General features: G+C 38.4%; 1 protein-coding gene across 1 annotated transcript in view; it reads right to left on the bottom strand.

Annotated features, from left to right (window-relative positions):
• Positions 1–2,143: 2,143 nt before the first annotated feature.
• Positions 2,144–26,163, bottom strand: part of LOC149848553 (uncharacterized) — a 48,949-nt gene continuing 24,929 nt past the window's right edge. Inside the window, exons 7-15 of the mRNA XM_090004661.1 lie at positions 19,030–19,087; positions 18,634–18,825; positions 17,963–18,039; positions 10,230–10,312; positions 7,712–7,763; positions 7,042–7,110; positions 2,951–3,037; positions 2,799–2,863; positions 2,144–2,726 (exon numbers count right to left, since the gene is read on the bottom strand). Of these exons, the coding sequence (XP_089860787.1) occupies positions 2,621–2,726; positions 2,799–2,863; positions 2,951–3,037; positions 7,042–7,110; positions 7,712–7,763; positions 10,230–10,312; positions 17,963–18,039; positions 18,634–18,825; positions 19,030–19,087 (789 nt within the window). The 3' untranslated portion in view covers positions 2,144–2,620. The remainder of the gene's footprint in view (positions 2,727–2,798; positions 2,864–2,950; positions 3,038–7,041; positions 7,111–7,711; positions 7,764–10,229; positions 10,313–17,962; positions 18,040–18,633; positions 18,826–19,029; positions 19,088–26,163) is intronic.

Below are 26,163 nucleotides of genomic sequence, written 5' to 3'. Positions count from 1 at the left end.
CTATAAATCATTGTGGGGCTTGTTGGAGACCCGAAAATACTACAAATCGATGTTGGATGTGCACAGAAGTAGAGAGAGAAGGGAGAGAGTGTGAGAGGGTTGATGTTCATGGCCTTCTCCAGGGAGAACTCTTTGCCTCTCTTGATTTCTTCTCTAGAGAGAGAGAGATGGTTTTACAGTGTTTTACGAAGAAAGAAGAAGAAGACTTTGAAGAGTCAACATCATTCTCGACTTTTTGGATGGAGGACATGTTTGTCCTTTTTTTGAACTATTTTTTTTTGAATGAAGGGCATTTTTGTTATTTTCTCAAACCATCGCTTTATGAGAAGAATAGCAAGAAAGGGTACTGAAGTCTTTGCAGCCACACTAGACTCCAATGCTAAGTGATGTCAACATACACGAGAATACGAGCGCCATGTGCTTGTATACGTGGTGCTCATTCAGACCCCCTAACACAGACGTGGGATTCAGTGAACCATCGGGGGAGAACATACACCGCCCTCTCATAACAGACTGACTGTGGCATTTGACTTTCATCATAGACATACTTAGGTCATGTGCATAAGCTAATAGACTAACAAAAATCGTGCATATAATAAAGTTGCTTGTGGCACATTTATAGCTTTACAGATGCATTATATATTTTGGTAGGCCTTAAACAAAATGGAAGTGTTCATGGAGCGAGTCATATGGTAGGAATCAAATTTCGGATGGCCACAGTCGGCCCATAAAATCATGAAAAAGATATCAGATTCCTCCAGAAGAAGCTTGGATGATGCAGTTCTTGGATTATCTTAAAATTCAGGTCTATCAGAGATATTGTGGGTTCTCATGATTTAAATTTGCAGAATCAATGCAATGTCAAGTTTTGCAATATATACATTCAGGGATTTGGATTGCAGCATCATTGAGATACAACTTCCGCCATGCTTGGGCGCTAGTCATAGAACTTCTAGACTTGCAAATTTCTTAATGCTTCTAAGAACTGTTACTATTTCATTGATGAAGATGAAAGGGATTAACCAACAAAATATGAAACTATTGGGTGTGTGTGGGTCGTGGGCGTGAACACGTGCATGAGAGAGAGAGAGAGAGATGGCCTATCCCAGTGCAGAATGGTGAAGGCCAGGATTCGACCTTATTTTACTCTCACTAAGATGAGGGAATCAGTTCCGAATATTTGCCAGACAGAAGAAAGAAGAAATGCAGATAAATATATTGGAGACGATGATGTCAAATATGAAGAGGTTTTGGCCTTCACCAGTAAAATGAATTATAAAGTAAATGGACCAACGGGGCTCCCCTTGTCTGGTAGGAGCAGCTACCCTTTTCTGGTAGGAGCAGCTAGTGCACGTCACCTTGTGTTGGGACTCTGCAGGTTCAAAACCCAATGGTATAGTTGTATAACTGGTAGGAGTCTGCCTAACACCAGCTTGCTTTTCAAATATATATATAAAGTAAATGGGCAACGATTTCTTCAAAGCATGAAACTGCAAACAAGTGATTCAAGAGAACTAAAATGGTTTACCGTGTATCCTTTAAACTGAAACGGGCATTGCAAGAGAATTGTACTCTCTCTGATACACGCACGTATATATATATATATATATATATATATATATATATATATATATATATATATATATATATATATATATATATATATATATATATATATATATATATATATATATATATCTTCAATGGAAACCCTCCCAAATGAATTTTTTTTGGTATTTTTTTTTCCAAATTCTGACCATACACGTGTTCAGCATGATTTATTTACTGCAAATCGCCACTTGGATTGTGAATTTTGGATAGAAAAATGGTATTTGGAGCCTTGAAAATTTATGAAAATTGTACGTTGTTGATTTTGAAACTTATAAAAACCTATCCATGCATCAGAATCAAATGCTCCAAGAACTGATTCCTATAAAAACAAACATATAGATCACAGTACAGTCAAAATTTTGAAAAAAAAAAAACCAAAAATTCAATAAAACGTCCATTGAGGAGGTTTGGGAGAGGTTTCCATTGGGGAGGTTTTCATTTCCTTATATATATATATAATCAGTGTGCCTAGGTGTGGACTCACCTTAAACCATCCATCAAATTATTAGATGGTCAAAAAACCCTACAGATCTGAACAAAACTGTTTGCTTAATTAAAAAAGAGGTTTTGGATCACATTGCAATGTGTAGGAAGGACCTTTACGGTGTAAAAAAATCAACAGCCCACATATATAGAGCTAGGATGTTATTTGCATTCTTATCACTGTTTCAAGCACATTTACAAGGTGCTCACAAACAAGGATGACCTTACCCATGGCAAGCAGTTCTCAGAATATTTTCACTCACTGATGGAATCTCCTTCAACGTGAATGTGGAAATTGCTGTGCATGCCTGATCTTAGTATAGATGAAACTTGTTTTACCAATCACTGACGGGATCTGATTCAACGTGAATATGGAAATTGTGATGCATGCCTCGCCTTATTATAGATAAAACTTCTGCTTTCAACCTTGCTGTAAGTTGGTCTCAATAGCGACCAGCCACCAGTTCTCCCTCAAATTTAGCTTGCATGAAGATCTTTTGTATTCCGACTTCAGTGATCAGCAGTTTCAGCTCACTTGTACCTCATTCAAACCACTTTCTTCTTCACTGAGCTGATGATATTGGACACTCCCTGAATCCTCTATTTGTGTTGCATGGCCAGAACCTTTTTCTCTGTAAGGACCAATGTAGTATGGTTAGTCCGCTCTATCTCTGTCAAAGTATGAGACAGTTCAGAGTACTTACAAGGCTGAATACATGGTAAGACCAATTGCGACAGCAGCAAAGGAAACATAATAAAGCCAATCAACCTGCAAAAGGTAACAAAAAGCTCAAAAAGGGAGAAAAGGAAAACAGTATAAACATCAGGAACCAAACTTGAGGGATCTAGATAAAACCTCCTGATGATAGAAAAAAATACGAATCAAAACGGCCCACATATCAGAGGTGAGGAGGGAGAGGTTGAACATTGTTGCTCCACTTGTCTGTGCGCCGTAGTAGAGAAACTTTTAGTAAGAGAACTTAAATAGGATGGGAGAAAAGGAGACTGATAATATATATTCACAACTAATATCGCTTTTCTTTGGATACCAACATTCAGAACTGAAGAAGTAAAAGGCTCTGTTTGGAAACTGCCTCTTTGGGATGGAAAGGTGGATTCCATAATGGTCATGGATTTAGCAAATCCTTAGAGTCGTTTGGGAGCAGTCTTTAGAATCCACTAAGGATTCCCCACTTCCAAGGTTATATTGTTTGGGATGCACTTTTTACCCTCATAAATTAATTGAAAAGGTCACCAGAAAGTCACGGGCATGACCATTGGAAGTGACACTGATGTAGCATTTGGTAATTACCACCTCACCCTGGTGGTAGCTGAAATGAGGAATTGGAAGTGACAAATGTCATGGCAGTTCCTATTTTTCTCCATTTCCTGTATTCCAAACGGTTTTGGAAGTGGGGATTCCACACTTATTACTTGGTGACCTCCAATGGTCACTTTCCAAACAGCGCCTAAAGAAGAAAGAACATTTAGGCATATATATCACTCTTTGCAAATTCTACAACACATTTATAGAAGCTTTCATGGCAACTTTATGTTGTTTATCTTAGTGAACAATCAATGCATGAGATGAAGGCGAAAATGGATTTTCTCATTGTCAGAATATCGTACAGTAAGGATATGTTTGTTGGCTCGTCCACCACGTGATTCGGGATGGCGCAACCACAAATCACACGATCGCTATAAAACTATGGACACACGGAAGGCACGTCCGCCATGTCCCTAGAACGGTATTTCACCGTTCCACCCTTCCACCCTCCCTCCTATTAGATTTTCAGATCTCCAGTCTTTTACCCGTAGAAGAAAGAAAGACAATAGAAAGAAAGGGGCTACACGAAACAGAGAGGGAACCCAACCACCTTGGGCGTCCTTTCTCATTGAATATATGGATCTTACAAGCTATGTCACATGGGTGCGGGTACGGGTGCGACACGGGTGCGGAGCAATTTCAAAAATTTTGGATACGGGGACACGGCTATATATATATATATAACAATAATAAGATTATAAATTTTAAAGCAATAAGTTGACCGGTCAAAGTTGACAATATATATATATATATAACAATAATAACAATAAAAAAAAAATATATATATATATATATATAACAATCATAAATGGATAAAAATAGACTCAGTCAAAGTTGACCAAGTCCAAAAATAATTTTAATAAATGGACAAAAATAGACTTGGTCAAAGTTGACCGAGACCAAAATGTGGATGGACTCGGTCCCGATGCGTTGACCGTGTCCGCACCCGTGTCGGGTATGGACGACGCGGGTGTGTCGACCTTTTAGCCGAGTCCGTGTGACTTAGCTTACAAGACGTATTAGGGTACAAGTTTACCCTTAAACAATAATTAAAAATTACATGTACACCTATAAGTGATGTCTGGAATATTAGACATAAAAATGATTGGATCTGGATCTTAAGGATCCGGTCCAAGATACAAAACAAACTGACATTATCTTTTCACCCTCCCTCAAGTTGTACATGGCCTTGTACCATGGACAACTTGCCTTTTTGTATCCAAAATTTGTCCTTCGTTAACCCTTTGGTGAATAAGTCTGCTACTTGATCTTCAGTTCTCACAAATTGAGGTTCAACCTCCTTGTCTTCTACCTTTTGCCTCACAAAATGTTGGTCTATTTCAGAGTTACCAGTCGAGGAAGCGGGAGCGGGAAGCGAGGCACTTTCAAAAATTTAGGAAGCAGGGAAGCGTGGGACCACTTAGAAGAAAATTCTGAACCGTCTCGGAAGCGACCTAGGAAGCGAACCGGAAGCGAGGGGGAAACAAAAAAAATGAAAAAATGGGGGAAGCGAGGAGGAAGCGTGGGTGAAGCGCGGGGGAAACGTGGGGGAAGCGTGCTTCCCATAAATGGGAAGCGCGCTTTCCAAAAAAGGGGGACGCTTCCCCTCACGCTTCGGAAGCACGATGTTTCGCGCTTCTCCTTTTACCTAGGCGCTTCCGGTAACTCTGGTCTATTTCAATATGTTTAGCCCGACTATGATGAATGGGGTTGAAAGACATTAATCACACTCTGATTGTCACACAATAAGAGTGTTCGTGAAATATGTTGTCTCACTTCAGTCAATATATGTCTGATCCAAGTGGCTTTAGCAGTGGCAGCAACCATTGATCTATATTCGGCTTTTGTACTTGATCTTGCAACAACCTTTTGTTTTCTACTGCTCCATGATATTAAGTTCAACCCAATATAAACACAGTAACCTGAAACTGACCTTCGTTCATCTGGATCTCCTTCCCAATTAGCATCGTTGTAGACAACAATCTCATGTTTGACAAGCTCGGTTTTTACAGAAGACCATCTCCAATCGTCCATTTTAAATATCGAAGGATCCTTTTAATAGCTTCCATATGCCCTACCCTTGGTTCATGCATAAACTGTGAGACCTGATTGATAGAGTAAACTATGTTAGGTCGAGTAAAAGTGAGATACTGGAGCATGCCAACCAAGCTTCGATATCGTGTAGGATCTTCATATAAATCTCCATCTTTTGAGCTTAACTTATGGTGAAGTATGCATGGAGTGCTCAAAGGTTTACATTCTTTTATACCTGCCTTAGTCAAGATATCCATGGTCTATTTATGTTGAGTGAGCATTAGGACATCTGACTTTCTGTCAACCTCAATTCTAAGAAAATATCATAACTCCCCTAAGTCTTTCATCTTAAACCTTTGACTTAGAAGTTGTTTGACCTTTTCAATATGATCTCTAGAGTTCCCAGTAATAACAATATCATCAACATATATGAGCAGCAAGGTGATTACATGTCTCTGTCTAAAAATAAACAGAGAATGATCTAAGAGTGATCGTGAGAAACCGTGCCTCTGTATCTCTACAGAAAAACTGTCAAACCAAGAACGTGATGCCTGTTTCAGTCCAATTATAACATTTGTATAACGAAAATATGGTTTGCATATTTGTTTTACATATGTTTTATACTTTTTTCGTATTTGGATCCAATTCGAGATTCATATCCGGAGCTAAAATCCATAATAAACATGTCAAAACATAGATAATGGTAGGGCAGATCGGGTCGTACGATCCAAAACAAAGTTATCTGATCCATTATCCATGTTTGTCCAAGTTGTCCGCACAACGTAAATCAAACGACAGACATAATGAACATAGCTTTCGTGTATGGTCAAAACAAACGTTGGACGACGTACAATTCTTACAGAACAGACAGAACGTGTGTTATGTTTGTTCGTTCTGTCCTATCTTGAACAAGCCATCAAACAAGCCCTAAAAGAATGTGAAAAGTCTACCCATGAGACTGGAAACTGTAGGACTTTAATTGTTGGATGTGTGGGAACAACAGCAGCTTGCTTTTGCTTATTACCCTGCACTGCATGTCAACTTGATCCCCTTTTCTTTTAATCTTGCATGTTAATATCAATAAAAAAGATAATGATATCCCACAGCATGAAGAGGCCTGTTTATGGCATGAGGTAAATTTGTATGTGGTGGATGGAGCATGAGGATCTGATTTCTATGGATGCCTCTCTTCATTTTGGTCAGGAAGAAAGTCAAGAGGCCTGAGCGCAATGACTTGATGATCTAAGCAGTAGCGCTAACGATGAACCTAATCCAATACCAAAAATGAGTAGGACTCTTTTCCCAAGTATGCATATTACAAACTGCTTAGGTCATCCACTGTATACAACTGCACCCACCACGTTATCTTTAGATTTTCTAAATGCAAGAGTATTACATCATTCACATCCAAAAAGGATGGGAGGAAAGTTGCTACACTTGATGGTTTAAAGTTTTATTTTGTACTTTCTATGAGATTATCTACAGTTCAGGCAGTGCATAACAGCATAAGTATTAATGACTACTGAAAATTAAAGTATCACATCACTAAAGATACAAATAAAAGATGCTAGAAAAGGAATCCATACCTGAAGAATGAAAGGAACTGTACTATAAAATGAAAAGGTTGCGATAGCAAAACCAGCAATGAGGAGTATCTGAAATAAAAAGCACATAAATAAATCTTAGTTTGAAATTCTACATTATCAAAGATTACAGGAAACATAAATTCCAGAAATTAGAAACATATACAAACTTATAATCCTGTCTCAGTCTGAAAAAATTTATTCAAGTATTTAATGCACGTACTTTGCCTCATTTATGCCATTATAGTTTGTTCGAGCCACCATTTAATACATTTTTCTTGTAACCATTATCAATACTTGTGCTCAGCATACATGCTGCACACTGGTATTTGAATATAGGAAATAAAAGTAGATCCTAAGATGTGCTAAGAAATACACGGTGTGGTTGACAAAGTGAACCATTCTCCTACACCGTGCATGAGGTGCATTGCTTTTCTAGGGTGACAGAATCCGGCTGAAAGTTACACAACGTGTTTAGAGTATATAGGATTTTTTCTGTTACGTTGTTCACATCATGGACTTGTTTTCCAACAAGAAATGTTATGTGAAAATGAACATGGACTGGCAGGACTTCTGTTAGTTATTTCACATGACATATGCTCTGTCTAGATTCTTAACAGATCAGATCAGATAAGACTGAAGTTCACAAAGTGGCTGAAAAATAGTATCTTACAATTTTGGGTGTCCAGTGGACTGATTCCAGCACTGCCTTCTCAAAAATCAAGCTGAAAATATCTCAGTTAACATATACAAAGAAGAAATACATCACTAAATTACAAATCATGCTCTTGTTAATAACTGAAGTAACATAAAAAAAGTGAAACTGTGATCAAAGAACATCTATCACAGAATACAGTATGATTTTTTCTTCCTTTTTCCTGTTCTATTTTCTGAGCATGAAGAACTTTGCCCAAAGGGATCCTGGGTGCAGCGCTTCTGTGTCACATTTTGGATGATGTTCTAAGATCAGAGGATGCAAATGTAATGACCATAAATGTTTGATCGAATGCCTCATAGAAATGAAGTTTTATGGACAACCATGATTGTGGTGTAGGTGATTACAAGAAAATTGTTTGTTGAAATGCCAAACAGAAATGTTGTGGCTTGGACTGCTGTAATACGTGGGTGTGCTAAATATGGCAAAATAGATGTGCAGCAAATATTTGATGAAATGCCCCAAACAAATGTGGTACATTTATGATGCCTACACTAAGAGAGATGAGACGGCTTCAATATGGTTTCTATTTGATCAGCTGCAACTAATCTGGTTGTATTTAAATTGGACAAACCTAGATCCAACAAGATCAATAACATAATGTAGGTCTTGATCATAAACGTATAACCATTACATACAGTTTCCTATTTAAGATCATATACCAACTCTAGCCAGAATCCTGAAAAGGTTTCCAAACAACTAATGGGAATGCCAAATCTCTTACAACCCAAATCCAAGATTTGGCAACTCAGGAATTTTACATTTCATTGTCAAATACTGGTTCCCAAACAGAACCTAGATGTTATTACAGGAACATATAATTGTGATAAGGTATAGTTGATAACTTGATAATTGCAGTCATCCAGTGTATGGATAAAACATAAGCAGATATTGGCATTTTAATTATTTAAGGGTGCGTTTGAATGCACCTAGATCCGATATCCATGCATCTTGACTTGAGGCCCTAGGATCTGAGATCTGTGGATTTCTAGTCTGACAAACTCAACCCACCCAAAAAAAGGACTAGAAATCCACATGTTTTAGTTTCTTTGGGGATCTCAGATCTCCAGATCTAACCCTCTGTTTGAGGGAATGCTGGATCCATCCCTTGATCAGCATATCCAAAGATCTCTGGTTGAGATCCATAGCATCCAAACGTACACCAAGTGGTTGACAACTCAAGCATATGTTTAGCCATGAAAACTGCATGCAAGGACAATGGGACGCATGCATGACTAACAAAACATGTCGATGGCTAAAAGGGTATTCTTAAAGTTACATTCCTGTTGCCAACCACAAATCATGCACTTACCAACTCCAGCATGAGCATTTATATACATGCATAAGTAGCAAATTAAATGCATGTAGAACATATATCCTAACTTTAACAAGTGTTTAAAAACCCGCCAAGTCAACCCAGTGACTCTGTTGAGTTGGCCCACTTTGTTCCCTTACTGGGTCAAACTAGTGAATGCCCGGGAATTCACAGAACTCGGCCGAGTTAGCCAAGTTTTGGCATGACTTAGGCAAGTCATAGGTTGATTTCGCCGAGTCATACATCTATTTGATACATATATTATATATTTTTATATAATTAGCATTATTATATGAAATATAATATAATATTATGTATATTATATATAAAAGGATGGTTATACATATATTAATAAATTATGAAATAAACATATCATAACAATATCAATATAATACATATTATATGCAATATATTAGTAATATACTACAATATACATATTTACATATCTTTGCATATTTTATATAAAATATAAAGTTGACATGACATGGCTGAGTCACGAGTCAACTCATGACAAGCCGAGTGATGGGTCACTGGGTTTTAAAACTATCGCTTTAACAATTGTCTCAACACGTAGTAGTTGAAATTATCAATGTTTCAGACTATGTCACCTGGGTACAGGTGTGGGTACGGGTACGGGTACGGGTACGGGTACAGGTACGGGTATGACACAGCAATTCAAAAAAATGTGGGTATGGAAACACGGCTATATATATCACATAAAGATAAAATAAATTCAAAATAACCTGAATATAATCTAAATATATATGGTATATCTAAAATATATATTATATACTGAAAATAAATTATAAACTGAATAAATTGAATACAAACTTGTATGTACGAAGGGTAAAATGGCGTGTCCCAGTGTCAATGCATGTCGAGACGGGTACGGAGGGTAAAATGGCGTGTCCTGGTACCATAGGTTTCAGATAATCAGAACAAGCCAAATGTGTATCTGCCTAAACCAATCTTTCGCTCTAGCCATGACAATCATACAGGGACTATTTGATAACCACTGAATGGAAAAATTCATGAAACACTAACAAATTTATCATCATCAAAAGGTGCAAATTGGAGTACTTAATACAAGCAAGTCCTATGTACAACTACACGGAAACATAAAAACATGTCCCAGAAATACATCAAGGATGAAAAGGATACATTTCACATCCACTAATCAGAGCCCCAAAAACTCCAAGCATTCCAATGACTTCAATGAGGTCTTTCTTTTTAACACAATATTCCTGCAGATTAATAGATAGAAAGTTTCATACCTGAGATGAACATTACTCCAATGCAAACATAAGACACTCATATTGCACAATCAGAAGGAAAGAAAGCACATCAAACCATGTTGCAAATAGATGAAATTAAAAATCTTAACATCAATTGGTATTGCAACAACTCATTCAGATCTTTCGGAAGATGCTCACCTCTATAGATGGTTAGCCTCGGCACTTTCTGAAGTTTACCACTTGTACCAGTCTGAATGTTTCTAAGTTGGTGGTTGCATGCAGTTAGACTTTGCCTAGGATTATGTAGGTACACAATTTTTTAAATCAGTTAGATAAGATGATTCGATCATTGATCGGCCCATCATCGTTATATGTATTGTCTAAGTGATTACTATATAGCTCATTAATAGGGTTTGTTTTTTCCCGGTGAATTTGATATGTTTCTGGCAATAAGAAATTTCAATTACTTGAGATTCACTTTGAACATTTTCTTAAAATGTTCAGCCACACGTGTAATTCTCTTGTGAGAATTTTGGGGTGCAAGAGATATCTAACTTGATGGTTTTATTTTGGTCAGTGCACACTGCACACATAAACATTAGTTAATATTTTTGTAAATGTTCAGAAAGGCACTCAATTCCATCATGCTGGTTTCAGTGTATTTGTTCAAAAACCTCGTAAGTCAAATGAATAGGGTTAACAGAAAAATCCCTAACATTGGCAAACAATATCTAGGATTCATTATGGCCATCTTCCAATAAAATAGTTACTCAATATAATCGGTAATATATTAGTTAAGCAATCTGATTCTTTTTTCTTGGACTATTAATCATCCTAGAATATCACCGATGAAATTCCTTCAAATATCTGAACAATTTTATCTGCATTTCAATCTTTGAATTGTTATTGGACAATAACTCCAAACCAATCTGTAGTTCAGCACCTATATCATAAGTTTTTTTCTTTATTTGCTTAACTTCATGAAAGTGAAATGAAGGAAAATCTTATATTTTCTATATTTTGCACTACGAGAAATCATCTTCACCCAATCTCACAAGAATTTTACTCAAAAAATTTCTTTGTCATCCAGTCATGCCAGAAATGAATGGAGATTTGGTGGAACATGTGGAACTGCAAATTGAATCTCTCTAGTCTACATATCTCCCCCCCCCCCCAAAAAAAAAAAAAAATCCACCACCACCCTGTGCTGGCGCAAAGTTAGCCAAGGCTTTACTATCACGACCAAACACTCAAGAAACAGGTTGCTTACTTCGAAATTTCATCTGTGAAACAGAAATCTAGAAACTGGGACATTGAAATGAATTTGACTAAATGATCAGACCGCACTATGAGATGGTGCTTATCCTAACTTGGGGTGATCACACCTCTCCCTCCAAAGTTATTGCAAACCAGAAACATATCCTACCTGGATAGCAGCTTTTTACACCTAGAAGCGTGAGCCTGCAATTGCTATGATGACCTCAACTTCTACAAATGCCTGCACATGCATAGCCTACACTCGTATCTACATATTCATTGAACACAAAGGAGTCCTAATACCCATACTAATATGCAATTAAATGTTTTCTCAAACTGCAATGAATAACTTCCAACTCTCCAAACAAAGGAGAAATAGACAAGAACGAACAAAGGAAAGAGAACAAATGGTTTTGATGGAAAATGCCAAGCCTAAGGTTGAGATAAAGTCAGGACCTTGGCTTGGGATGTGAATTCTTGTGTTACACCCAGTGGACTGAACCTAGAAAAGAATGCATTAAGGGGCCAGAAGAGAGAGAGAGAGACACTAAAGTTCCAAACTTCCAACTTGGAGAACAAAAGGTCTGATTGAAAGATATATATTATTGGTTGAATTTCATGTGCTAACCTTAGTATGCTTTAAAAAAATTGAAATTATTTAGTGAATTGAAAGAAAATTCACCTTTAAATTTGAAGTACAAAATAGCACACAAAAACCATCCTTGAATGGTTAGAGATAAATCAAAGTTCTTCCCATGACATATGTTGATATGACACAGGGAAATGGTTATTCATGAGAAAAATTATATTTTATCAGATCAATAGGAATTTTGCTGGTTAAGCACCCATTGTAATAAACGAAAAAAAAAATTAGCTTGGATTCGGGTCGGATCCGGACCCGACCCGGACCCAACTGAGGCATCGCCTCTGTTTCCCCTTTTGAAAGACGAGGCCAAAGGAGGGGAGGTTCTCGAACCCCCTCGCTGTCTCTCCCCCTCACCATCTCTCTTCCCTTCTCCCCCGACTCTCTCTCTCTCTCGTCGGTGATGCCTCCGTACCCGACCTCGCATTTGCCGAGTAGTGGCCACCGACGGCCCCCTCCTTCCGGCAAGCTCTCTTCCGACGAGCTCCTTCTTCCGGCAGCCTCAGGTACGCCTTTTTCCCCCCTTTTCCCCTCTTGTTTTCCTCACCTCTCATCAGCAGGGGGGTTACCCCCTTGCTTTTCTCTTAGGATCGACCGACAAGGGGGGGGGGGGGCATGAGCCCCCTCATTGGCAGGGGGATTTCCCCCCTTGCCTCTCTCTGTGTGGGGTCGACTGACGGGGGGGGGCTAAGCCCCTGTCGTCGCCCCTCATTGGCAGGGGGATTTCCCCCTTGCCTTTCTCTGTGTGGGGTTGACTGACAGGGGGGCTGAGCCCCTGTCATCGCCCCTCATTGGCAGGGGGATTTCCCCCCTTGCCTCTCTCTGTGTGGGGTCGACTGACAGGGGGGCTGAGCCCCTGTCGTCACCCCTCATTGGCAGGGGGATTTCCCCCCTTGCCTCTCTCTTTTGGGGTCGACCGATAGGGGAACTGACCCCCTGTCGTCGCCACCCGTCGGCAAGGGGACTCCCCCCTTGCCTCTCGCTCTGGGTCTACCCCTCCTGGTCTGTCTCCTCTTCGGAGGGATGACAGGGGAGAGGGCCTGTCGTCAGCCTACTCCAGCAGGCCGGCAGGAATCAAGCCCCTGCCGCCCCCGCTCTCTTTTTCGGCAGGCGACAGGGCTGCCGCCTGCGTCGCTTCCTCTCAGGCAGAGGGCTCCCGAGGGAGGGCTCTCTGGTGGCCCTTGTGCTGTGGTTGGTAGGGTGGCAGGGCCCCCTGCCTGCCTCTTGTTCAGGCAGGTCAGCGGGGGCCGAACCCCTGCCACCTCCTTTCTTCGGGTTCTCGGTAGGTTGGCAAGGGTCGAGCCCTTGCCACCTCCCTGAGTTCGGGAATGATGGCAGGGGCTGAGCCCTCTCGCCGTCTCCCTTTTTTTTTCTTGATTGAGTGGGCAGGGGTCGAGCCCTTGCCACCTCCCTATGTTCGGATAGGTCGGTAGGGGCCATCTGTCATTTTCCCTGCGTTTTGGTAGGAGGAGAGTGGTCGAGCCCCCTCATTGCTCCCTCTTCCCTGGCATCAGGCAGGGGCTTCACCCCTGCTTGTTTGCGTGTTCGTCAAGCAGGGACCAAGCCCTTGCCCCTGCTTCTTGCGCTTATAGTAGGTGCGCATGTGCACGATGCCCCTGCCTTTGCTTCCCTTACGTCAGGACGGCGTCAATGCCCCTGACCTTCTATTTTTGGTATTAGCTTGCTAAGATTGTTACTTTTACAGCTCGTACGATGGATCCCGCTCGCGCTCCGCGACCCGAGCCGCCGATCGCGTACATCCGTGGACGACAGCAAACTTGCAACTCTCAAAGGTAGGGAAAGATTGCACAGAAGACTTGGATAATTGAATTGAATTCAATTAACTAAAAAGGACAATTAAATAAATATATATGCATATATATATATCATATATATTTATATGAGTACGCATTTAACTCAAGGACGCGGTTTCGCGATCCTTGTCCTTTACTTTGTTGTTGTGCATTACGCAAAGGTTTTGTGTTCCACTCCTGCTTACGATCTTTACTTTGCCGTTGCGCGTTGTGTCGGGGGTTTGCGTTGCACTTCTTCTTACCGCCTTTACTTTGTCGTCGCGCTTTGCGCTAGGCTCTTGCTTTTGCATATGTGTTGTTACTGCCTTGCTATTGCAGATGACGCTCAGGTTCTCGCTCATTGCATACGCGTTTGAGGCATCCTTGTGGAGGATGCAAGAGACATATATCTCTCCCTCTTGTGACAAGAGTTCAGTCGGGAGCGAGCGGCACATCCTTGTCTAAGGAGAGGGATACCTTGCAAGGATCCTAGCTCTTTGTGTGCGCAGTCCTGCAGAGTCGACTTGAGATTTTAGGGAGCTGCGCAAAAGCATCGAAGACTGCTCCAAATCGAAGCATTCAAAAGGATGTGACTGGCTGGTTCTGCTCGCCTTTTTGGCATATCTCGGGTGATCCCGAATTGGGGGTTCGAGCGAACTTCTTAGCGGGTGTTCTGTTGAGAAACCCGTATCCCGTCTATCGAGGTCGGTATCGAGTCATGCGAGACATGTAGATACCCCGATAGCGGATGTGATTCGAGATAATCACATGCATAACGTTGGCACAAGGTACTGTTGTTTCAAAAGATAAAATAAAGTTGATAAACTTTACATCTTTGTGAAACACTCCTGTTGAGGCTTCTATTGAGGAGCTATACCCCCTTCATCCTAGAGTACTTATAGTCGTGCACGACACGTCTAGTACTGCGATGATCGGATGAGACGATCGTGCGACCTCGAACAACGCTAAATGCAAAATGTTGTAATCATATAAATGGCCTCACATTCGCCTTCACAGGCAAGATGCTCGAGTGGTTTAAATACCACAGCATAAAATGGGTCGTTAGTTAAGCAACCCCTAACGTACCTATTCGCTTCTGGTTGTCTGTCAAGGGAGAGGACAGAGCGGTACAAACTCCAATGGACAGGTTGTTAACAACCACCCTACGGGCAACGATCTGGCCTCCCCAGTCATTGGAGTTAGGGGAAAGGGGCTACATTAGTTAGCTCAACACTTCTGCAGAAGTTGGATGCGTCCGTGGCACAACCTCCTTCGGGGAATCCTTTCTCGGCTAAAGTCGTCCCTTTGGAGCGAACTCAACTAGCTATTCGGGTTATTGAAAATACATAGAATAACAGACGCCCAAACTAGTTTCAGTTGGTTCTACGTTTTGCCTGCGCGTACCCGCAGGTTTGTAATTATCGAAACATAAGGTCTGTTCACACTGGTCGTTGAGTCGTGAGATTCACTTGCACTACTGCTTCGCTTGCACTACTGCTTCTCTTGCACTACTGATTCACTTGCACTACTGCTTCGCCTGCACTACTAATTCGCTTGCTTGCTCGATAGTTCAGTATGCTACTCGTTGAGTTGTGCACGCCTGTCAAGGCGTTACTTTAGTTGGTTAAACTGCTTACACAGTTCTTTGCGGAGTAATAAGGAGCTTCTCATACTAGTTAAATGCTTATAATAATAGCATTATACTAGTTGCTACATATTAGCATGTGACTTGCTTTATCCCTTGGTCGAACTGTTTGGTGCTTATTGTAGCGTAGCACTTGTTGGCTTGCATTTCTTATGATTGATGTGATTGCATACAGCTCGTAATCTACGAACTGGTGACAACTAGGATTGATGTGGCCGCTTGTCCTATAAGCTGCTTACATATTGTGATATAACTGCTGCCGTATGATTCCTTATGAATGGCTTGTGATGCAATGGTTTATGCCTTGCGATTAATTTAATTACTTGTTGATGGACTGAGCCATTTGATGGTAATTGTATGTTTTACGAGCATTGTTATGAGTGCTTGTCTTATTCAGTTGTTTTGTTTGGCTGACGGGTAGAGTTAGTTACTCTTCGCCCATAAAATCAACTGGATTGCCATGTCTGCGTGTTCTCATGTGTCGTTTACGCATGCTTTGAGGTCCTATTTGAGGATTATAATGTTCCTCGTGGCAATAACACGATGCATAGGATATTATGCTTCTATGTGAAGTGATACGATGCACATTGATGATATGCATGCTTGTGCCCATATTGTGGCTACCGACCCCGAGGCGGTCAATGGTTTAGAGCAGTCAATTATTGATGCATGCATCAGTGAGTGGGGTGTCTGTCGAGCACCTGATCTCCAAAGGATTATCTGCGAGGGCGTGTATGATCAAGACCAGGTACCCGACTAGAGTGGTAGATTATCTGTGAGGATGTACACTGTCCACGAACGGGTAGCCGCAAAGACGGTGAACTTCTGTGAGGAAGTGTATGGTCCAAGACCAGGTATACCATCTAGGGCGAAATTCTTTGTGAGGTTATACATGTCCCAGACCAGGTGATCCGGGCGTTGATCTTGTTGTTTGTATTAGTGGCTATCGACCCTGAGAGCGGTCATTTGTGTGGATGCGTGTATCGCAATGATTTTCATTGGATATGGCATTTGTTAGAGACTGATCTCCCAAAGGTTTCGCTGTGAGGTTATACATTTCCTAGATCAGGTGACCCGGCTAGAGTGGGAGATCTCTATGAGGATGTACACTGTCCACGAACGGGTAGCCGCAAAGACGGTGAACTCCTGTGAGGAAGTGTAGGGTCTAAGATCAGGTATACCCTGTAGGGCGGTAATTCTTTGTCCGGTCGTATATCTCTCAGACCGAACGATCCGACGTGGATCTTGTATTTTTGCTTACCATAAAAAGTTATGGTGAGCTGTGACGATCTTCTAAGATTGTTTGTGATAGCCAACTATGAATTCATAGTTTCGACTTTCTGTTTTAGCATGATTACATGCTTGACTCAGGTGTGAGAATCAGATCGTTAGCGATTTGAGTTAGTGATCATGTTTTGGACCTTCTACGAAAGGGTGAGCTTTTCTGAAACAGTATGACGCCTTAGTGCGTCATAACCGGTGACGGTTAGCCGCGTAAGACTTTGAGAGATGAGGATAGATTAAGGTCGTTCAGGACAAAACGTTGGTTAGAAGTAGCAAGTGACAAACTATGTCTTGGTGGTGATTAGATGCAGAGACCTCGTTCTAGGAACAAGGACAAACTTGTTGCGTAGTAGTTCACAACTTACGATCAAATGGATCGTATGCTGCGTTGGTCAGTTGCACTGCTTACTTGCGTTGAACTGCTTACTGTTTGCACTACTTACGCATTTGCACTGCTTACTCGCTTGCACTACTTACTCGCTCACACGCCTTATTCGCTTGTACTGCTTACGTGTTTGCACTATTCACCTGCTTGCATTGCTTACCTGTTTAACTGCATATCTGCTTTAAACTGTGTAGCCTACTGAATTAAATGTACTTAATTCAGTTTCTTGTAGTCTCTCTTGTGCACCTACTAGTTTTTCGCGAAACTAACCCATTCTATGGGTACAAGTGATGATTAGGTACACTACGGGCGATGGCGCGATTGCAAGATGGCTTCAAGACTTCTTCTTCCTGCTCTTAGCTCGCGTCCTGGACGCTATGGGTTTGTATCGGATTTTCCTTGGGATATCCGAATCTTGTGAGTTTTGGTTCTTTTAGCTAACGTGCCCAAAGTTGTCAGCTTGCTTTATGATTTATCAAAAGAAAAATCTTCCGCTGATTTCATAAAACAACTCTGAAGGAAAGAGATATTTGTAGTCTCTTGTCTGTTTTTCTGAAAAGGTTCGCAAGTTTGAAATTTGGGGCGTTACACCCATGCCGGCAAGTAGTTATCAGTAACAGTTAAGGACAACAACAATAGGGAAAAAACTAACCTCCCAAACATTGCTGATTGCATAAAAAACTGTCCCTGCAACGACAAGCACATCACCAACAAGGGGCTTTGTTCCACCTGTATTCAGACAATAATTAATTTTCCCTCCATGCTATCAATAGGACACAAGCACTTTTCTTGTTTCTTACAAGTTATTGATGCACGTGCATTCGGTCAATTTCCAACATGAAACTACAACAAACCAAAAATGGTGCACAAAAACATCAATATGTAGCAAGACTAACAGAATCATGATATTTAAAATGGTATTCATGAAATACATGGATGTTGTGCTTAATCTCAAATTTAGTTTATTTTGTGCAGCAATCCACATCTTGGCACATCAAAGATGCCAAACATTTATGTATTTTAATGATTCAGCTAAAAGTTGCCAGGATTTTTCAATCAAAGGTAATTCCTGGAAACTTCCAATACTGCAATAGTCAAAATAATCTAATGACATCTTAATAACTAAAAAAATGTCAATAGAATTTGTAGTATATATTCTAAACAATAAAAGTACTTCCATTTTACATTCTTCTCTGTTTCCTCTCGTAAGAATGTATGCTTTTTATTACACAATGTTATAAGAAACTCAGTGAAAATAAGAAGATAAATGAAAATGAAAATGAAAATGCATGTTTGCGGTGAAAGCAGGACAAGGTCAAATACCTCCTCCAGATACCCCAGCATCTGAAAAAAGCACTAAAATTAGACCCAGCACACAGATGGCTGCACCAAGACACTGCAGGATCGTATATCTCGTTCCAATATAGATTCTGGTGAGTATAACCACCCATGGTATAGTACAACAATCCAACAGTGTTACACTTGTGATTGATGTGTACTGGTATGACTTCAAAACTGTACCAACACATAGAATGCCTTTAGTATTAGTTCAGAAAATGAGAAAAGTGCAAGAATTTGGTACAATTGGTGCTTATTATTCATTAACAGTGACAGCCATCAAAACACTTCACATTCAAGGACTTTACCATATCTATTCTCAGGGTTATGAACATGCTTTTAGATTAACTCCAGATAGAAAACAAGAACTATCACGCTTACCAAGATAATTTCCTTGGACATCAATGAAGCCCAAAAAGATATACCAATACCAAGAAACCTGCAAGGTCCATGCTACCACGATTATGTAAAATGCATCTCAAGTTTATGGAACAGATTTAATAACTGCACAAGAAGAAGAGAGCAATTGAACATCTTGAAAAGCAAAAATAAACATAAAAACATATCATCTGTAGAAGTTTTTATGTAACCACGGTAATTCTCGGTATAACAGCAGAACTAGGCGTATGTGGTCATGTACAAAAAGATCGGATAATATCTGACAATAACCACAGGCCACATCAGTTTTAGTTTTGACTTTGACTTTGGCTTTGAATTGTGATTTTACTTACAGTTTCCATTTTCACATTATAGTTAATTGGTCTTTCTCCAATGCAGTTCAATTGAGTTCAATCTTGGACTTGGAGGTGGCATGGGTTTCATGGCAAATATTAAGCATTAAATGATCAATTAGAAAACTTCAATAAAATCTCTTTCTTCAGGTTTATCTTTCTGTCTTAACAAAAGTGCCATCTCTACAAGGCTGCCTTAAAGGAAAAACAATTTAAAAAAGTCATTTCTGGCTGCTTTTCAAATTATTCATGAAAATCCTCTTCAGATGGTTATGTGTCTGGTTGTGCCTCTATTTTCCTCTAGAATCAGCTGCAAAAGTGAATGAGTAGAGAAGAAGGAAGAGGATGAAAAGAGAAGAAGAAATGATGAGAAGTGTTAAGAGTAGACGTGTACTTTAAATAAGGGTATTTTAGTCTTTCAAGTTATATCAAGATATATTTGTACATGTTGTATATGTTCAAGTGTATTTTTGTATATCTAAAATATCTTAATATAAAAATATGAGAATCCTAATCATGTGGGAGGTCCTCTCATTCTTGGTTGCCACTCTATTGCATCTTCTACTGCAGGTTTTCACTCTCGAAAGGCAGCACCATCGTTCCAAAAAGAAAAGAAAGTGATAAAAAAAGGGGGTCGAACTCAAAACTATAAAAAAAGGACTCTGATTCAAAAAAAGAAAAAAAAAAGGGCCAAAAAAAAAAGAGAGGAAAGATCCCTTTAAAAAAAAAAACTTTATGATCAGATCTATTCCAAAAATATATATGTTAGAAAATATGCAGAAATGAATTACAAGAATGCATAATGCATTCATAAGGTCCAACATTGAACAAACACAACCCTACAATGAGGAATAACAAAAGGTCCACTAAGGGACACCACAAGAAGCCTACGAAGAGGCATAAGTTACATATGCTTCATTGAATGAGGGCCTAAAAGGCCATGAAATACATGAGGGATAACCCCTCTATTTATACACAAAGGAGTGAGAGAGAGAGAAGACCTTGGGAGGCCCAAAAGAAACTCGTTGGGCCCCCAACGGTCACATTTGTGATCGTTGGGGGTCCAACGACTCCTTTGGTTGGGCCCCCAATGCAATGCATTAAATGCATTTTACATTTAATAAAAATAGAAAAATAAAGAAAATGAAAATAAAAAATAAAATACTATAAAAAGACTAAAATGCCCATAATGGGCAGAATTACAAAAATACCTTTTATCAGGTATGATGATGATGATATATACATATATATATATATATATATATATATTTTTTTTTTTTAACACCCCTCCTCAAACTTTACGTGGGGATAACGAAAAGTTTGAAGATACAAAAGGAGGGTTCCAAGTCTTAAAAAAATTGAAGTCATCTTTATAGTGCATGAAAGAAATTTGCAAAGTTCAGCCTTTAACTGTCTTCAATGATCATCCCCAAGCTCCATCCACAATGTATCATAGATACTCCTTTCCTCTCATCTTGGCGATCTTGTAGAACAAGCCAAAAGAACTCCAAGTAAAAGATATCTTTGTATCTTAATCAAATAAAAGATATCAAATAATAATAGACCATAATATTGATTAAGAAGGACATATAATTTCATAAAAAACAACAATTCATAAGATATTTCATGCATTTCAATTGAGTATTATGCAAAAACGATTTAAACTTAAATACTCTATTGATAAAACACAATATGTTCTTGAAGAAGGATATGTGCACAAGGGCTACACTAAGTAGAGAACACTAATAAATGTAAAAATGTCTTCAAAGATGTGCACTACAAGTTCCAACACCCTAAAAGAAAACGTGTACAAAGACACATCAAGAATACTTGAATAAAAGTACACAAAAGTACATGTGAAAATCTTTATAAAAAGAGATTTTGTGTAATACCACAATACAAGAAAAACAAAGAGTGCACAAAGGCACAAAGGAGAACACTCACAAGTGCACAAAGGCACATATACACATGCACAAAAGCATGAAAAATATGAACTTCAATATATGAGATCCCAAGAGGGGCTTTACAAAAGCACATAAATCAACACTAAGAGGACTTTTTATCAATAAAAGATGAGTTAATGATTCTCCTCACATCTTTAGAGAGAAGAAATTCTATGCCAAACAAATGTCATATGAGAATTTGTAAGAACAAGATTACATTAAAAATATCCACCCAAGAGTCAAGAATAAATGTTATTTGAGTAGAGAGCCTTACACATTTAGGGAAATCTCACTCAAATGTTTGCAAGTACAAAAACTCATTAGGTGGCCGAAAAACTATAAGTACTTAATATATAGGTCAAACTGATTTCCAAATATGCATATCAATGATATGATTCACTTGTATCTCTTAAAAACAAAATATGAATGAAATTTTACAAATTTCAACAATAGTTCATCCACTACAAGCATCTACCTCATTAGTCCTCCAAAAACCCATAAATCAAGTGTATAAGCAACTAGAACAAGAATATAAACATAATGCCATTAAAGGCCAAAGACACACACAAAGGTGTGTAAAAATACCTCTTGTCTACATGTAATAATACTTGAAATGAGTGTATCAACGACAAGAACAAAAGAATACACGCCAACATGGATTAAAAGCATCTCTTGTCTACGTAAAGAGACACTCAAAATCAAGTATGTTCAGCTACTAGAACAAGAGTACCAAGCCAACCATGGGTTAAAACACATATGAAGGTGTGCCAATACATCTCTTGTCTATATAAAATAACACTTGAAATGAGTGAAAGAAGTCAACCATGGGCACACATCTCAGCGACTAGAACAAGGGCACAAATGTCAACATGAACTAAAATCACACACAATAGTGTGAATCAATGCGCCTTGTCTACATATAATGACACTCAAGACAAGTATGTTCAGCTTATAGACCAAGAGAACAAAGCCAACAAAGGGCTACCAACACACAAAGGTGTAATAAAAAATCTTGCCTACATATGATGACACTTAGATAAGAGGTATAAAAGGAGAATACTTAGGCAAGAAAGCTTGTAATGGAAATACAATTAAAGAACACCAATTTCTCAATATACCTTAAAACACTAAGGTTTCAAACTTTAGACATCCATCACAAGTATACATAATTAAAAGCATCCATAAAAACAACGGCCACAAACAAATGAGTGACACACTCATAATTAGAGATCACATAACAAGTCATTTTAGAGTGAAACTACAAGTTGACAACCTAAAATGACATAACACGAGGTACCCATAACTCACCTCAACAAACATCTCTAATATAACAATAACAAGGCCAAAAAGGATTGATGCATCATATAACAACTTGTGATGGATAAATATAAATGTCATAAAAAGGCAATGAACACATGAGGAAATCATTTTCCAAATAGGTGATTTTACAAAGAGGGTCGATTTAAAAAAAAAAATCAAATCAAAGGTCCAATATAATCAATCATAACAATATGCCTTATAACAACAATTTTGCATAAACACGAATTATGCTTAATCATGATCAATTCTTCAAAAGAAGTCATTTATACGCTTATCATGCAACAAACACAACATGAAATATTAAGCAACATCATGTGTAAGAACAGATTTGGAATAATCAAAGAGTCAAAACAAGCCTTAATTATGATAGATATAAAGTGCAATTATATGCACACCAAATGATAATAGATGCACTTTTATGCAATACAAGATGTTGAATGACAATAATCTTGAGTGAGCAAATAACAAATTTAGGCCAATATAGGCATTCATAAAGATGGTAAGATTACGAAGATTGAAAATCTTATGAAATCCACTATTCTAACTTAAAAATGATGCTCACAACCAATCTCAAAAGATACACAAAGGTTTACAAGTATTAATGAATCTTTGAAGGATATTATGCAAGAGAAAGATACTCACAAGCAATCTTCTCACAACAACCCTGAAATCTTCACAAAAGAGTATATACTCACAAGAAGATTATAAGGACGGAAAGGCTCCTTAAAGAGAGCTCAAAAATACACAAAATTCCCAAAGGAGGGGGAAAACTTCATTAAAGTGGGAGAAATCCCAACAAAGAAGAATAATAGATTTATTAAAAAACCTTATAACAAAATAAGATTGTACTATGGCATAAATCTATAAAATCAAACATTCATTAAGGAGGAAAAATTCAAAACTCATAAGTTTATAAAAAACATATGACTTAATAGGTTATTACCAACTCCAAATGCAATAAGTACGCAACAAACATTAATGAAGACCATAAATTTTACAATGAGACAAACTCTTTAAATCAAATTGAAGAATCTTTAAGAGTATAAGGATGCAAAAAAAATCACCATATTCCTTAAGACCATTTTAAAACTTAATTCAACCGGCATTATAAAAATCCTTCTTAATCAAATATTGATCATATGAAAATGACACATTAGGTAAGGGAATCAAAACTTAATAAGGAATTTTTCATATATGTCAAGCATTTTTTTTAAAAACACACGATATTATAAGAAGCCATATATAAGACCTTTTAGTGGATAAACACATACCTTCAATACGAAACAACAAATATGATGAGAGAGTAGAAGAGTATGTGATCAAACTACATATCTCACAAACATTTTAATCTCAACATAACTTTCTTTAAAGACTTACCATTCATATAAAAGGTATTCTTACAAACAAAGTTAGGTATAAAATATAAATTCAAAACTCCAATGGTCATAAATTTTACCGGCCCATTAAAGCAAGTCTTGAGCAATCACATATCTAATTTTTCGAAAAACAAGTTCACCGGTTTTTAGAAATTATCATTTAAAATTTTCAAAGAAAAACATATGAAAAAGTATGTATACGAAAAAGATTCAATGGAGTATCAAGTAACTCAAATTCTTATAAAAAGACATAATGACAAAGAGAACACGTGAAAAACATATCAAATTCTTCATACGACACTTAAAGAAATAGAATGCATACCGAATAACTTTAAGAAAGAAAAGAGAGATAAATGAATACTTCACATTTTTCTTTTAAAATTTCTTGAATAACACGCTTCCCAATGCACCAAAGAACAACTCGATCCCAACTGAGCTCTGATACCATGTTAGAAAGTATGCGGAAATGAATTACAAGAATGCATAATGCATTCATAAGGTCCAACATTAGACAAACACAACCCCACAATCGGGAATAACAAAAAGGTCAACTAAGGAACACCACAAGAAGCCTACGAAGAGGCATAAGTTACATATGATTCATTGAATGAGGGCCTAAAAGGCCATGAAATACATGAGGGATAACCCCTCTATTTATACACAAAGGAGTGAGAGAAAGAGGACCTTGGGAGGCCCAAAAGGAACTCGTTGGGCCCCCAACAGTCACATTTGTGACCGTTGGGGGTCCAACGACTCCTTTGGTTGGGCCCCCAATGCAATGCATTAAATGCATTTTATATTTAAGAAAAATAGAAAAAATAAAAATAAAATGAAAATGAAAAATAAAATATTGTAAAAAGACTAAAATGCCCCTAATAGGCAGAATTACAAAAATACCTTTTATCGGGTATGATATATATATATATATATATATATATATATATATATATATATATATATATATATATATATATATATATATATATGATTACATATATTTTAACAACGATCACTGATTTCGATCCCTATTTATTTTCCTCTTACTCATGTCATTCCCTGTTTAGATTTATTTGCTGATTTGTTTTTAATCATATTAGTGTTTGAGACCTCTCCCTCTTATTTTCTTTGAGATCGTTGAATCACCATGTGTTAACAACATGTCTTCCCAAAATTCTAAAACATCAATTCCTCATTCCTGAATCAACTTGTTTCTGACAAGCTGGATTCTTCAAACTTTATAACCTGAAAAAAGCAAATTATACCATTCATCAACAGTCTTGATTTGTTGGGGCATCATGAAGGGACTCTTCCTATGCCTAATGAATTTGTTGCAACCCTAGATGCAAAAGAGGGGCAACCAGATACTAAGAATCCAACGTATTTGGCTTGGAAGAAACATGATCAATCTGTAGTCGCTTTTATTACAACTACTCTATCGAAGGAAGTTTTCTTGCAGGTATCGATGGGAGTTTCAACATACATTCTACCTCAAAATATATCATTTGAAGGGAAATTTTGCTTAACTGAAACGTGGGGACTCTCATGGCATTGAATATCTCAATCAAATCAAATCTATTACAGATCAATTGGCTGTTTTTGGATCTCTAATATATGATGAGGATATTTGCATGAAGACCATTAGGAGATTAGGGCCTGAGTATGACATGTTTGTTATAATGTATACTGGCATAAGTCCCCGACCAAACTTTGATCAACTCTGCAGCAAACTTCTAGAACATGAAACGATGTTTCATATATCTGTCAGTGTCAACAAGGAACCAACAACTTCTCAGCATGAAATTCTTTTTACCGGGCATGCTGCACCTAGACCACCAGGATCAGGCAAAGGCAGAGGCAAACAGTATGGGAGTGGATTAGGTATACTACCTACTCCATCAGGTCCAAGACCAAATAATGTGTCAAATGTGCAGGAAGTGTGGTCATACTAGTTATGATTGCTACTGGAGATATGTGCCTTCCTACAGTCCACCTACAGTTCCCATCCCTGCACGTTTCAGAGCCTTAGCAACTATTGGTCTTCCTTCTTCTCCCAGACCACATGTACCATCCTACATGGGTTCCGGATATGCTACTCCTCGGTTCACCTCAAGTTGAAGCCCAAGATCTTGACACTCTGAGTGTTGG

The sequence above is a fragment of the Nuphar pumila genome, chromosome 1 (genome assembly GCF_984573655.1).
Source record: "Nuphar pumila chromosome 1, dmNupPumi1.hap1.1, whole genome shotgun sequence".
In the NCBI taxonomy this organism is placed as follows: Eukaryota; Viridiplantae; Streptophyta; class Magnoliopsida; order Nymphaeales; family Nymphaeaceae; genus Nuphar; species Nuphar pumila.
The sequence above is the reverse complement of the archived record's forward strand: the minus strand, read 5'-3'. Positions and strand labels throughout refer to the sequence as shown.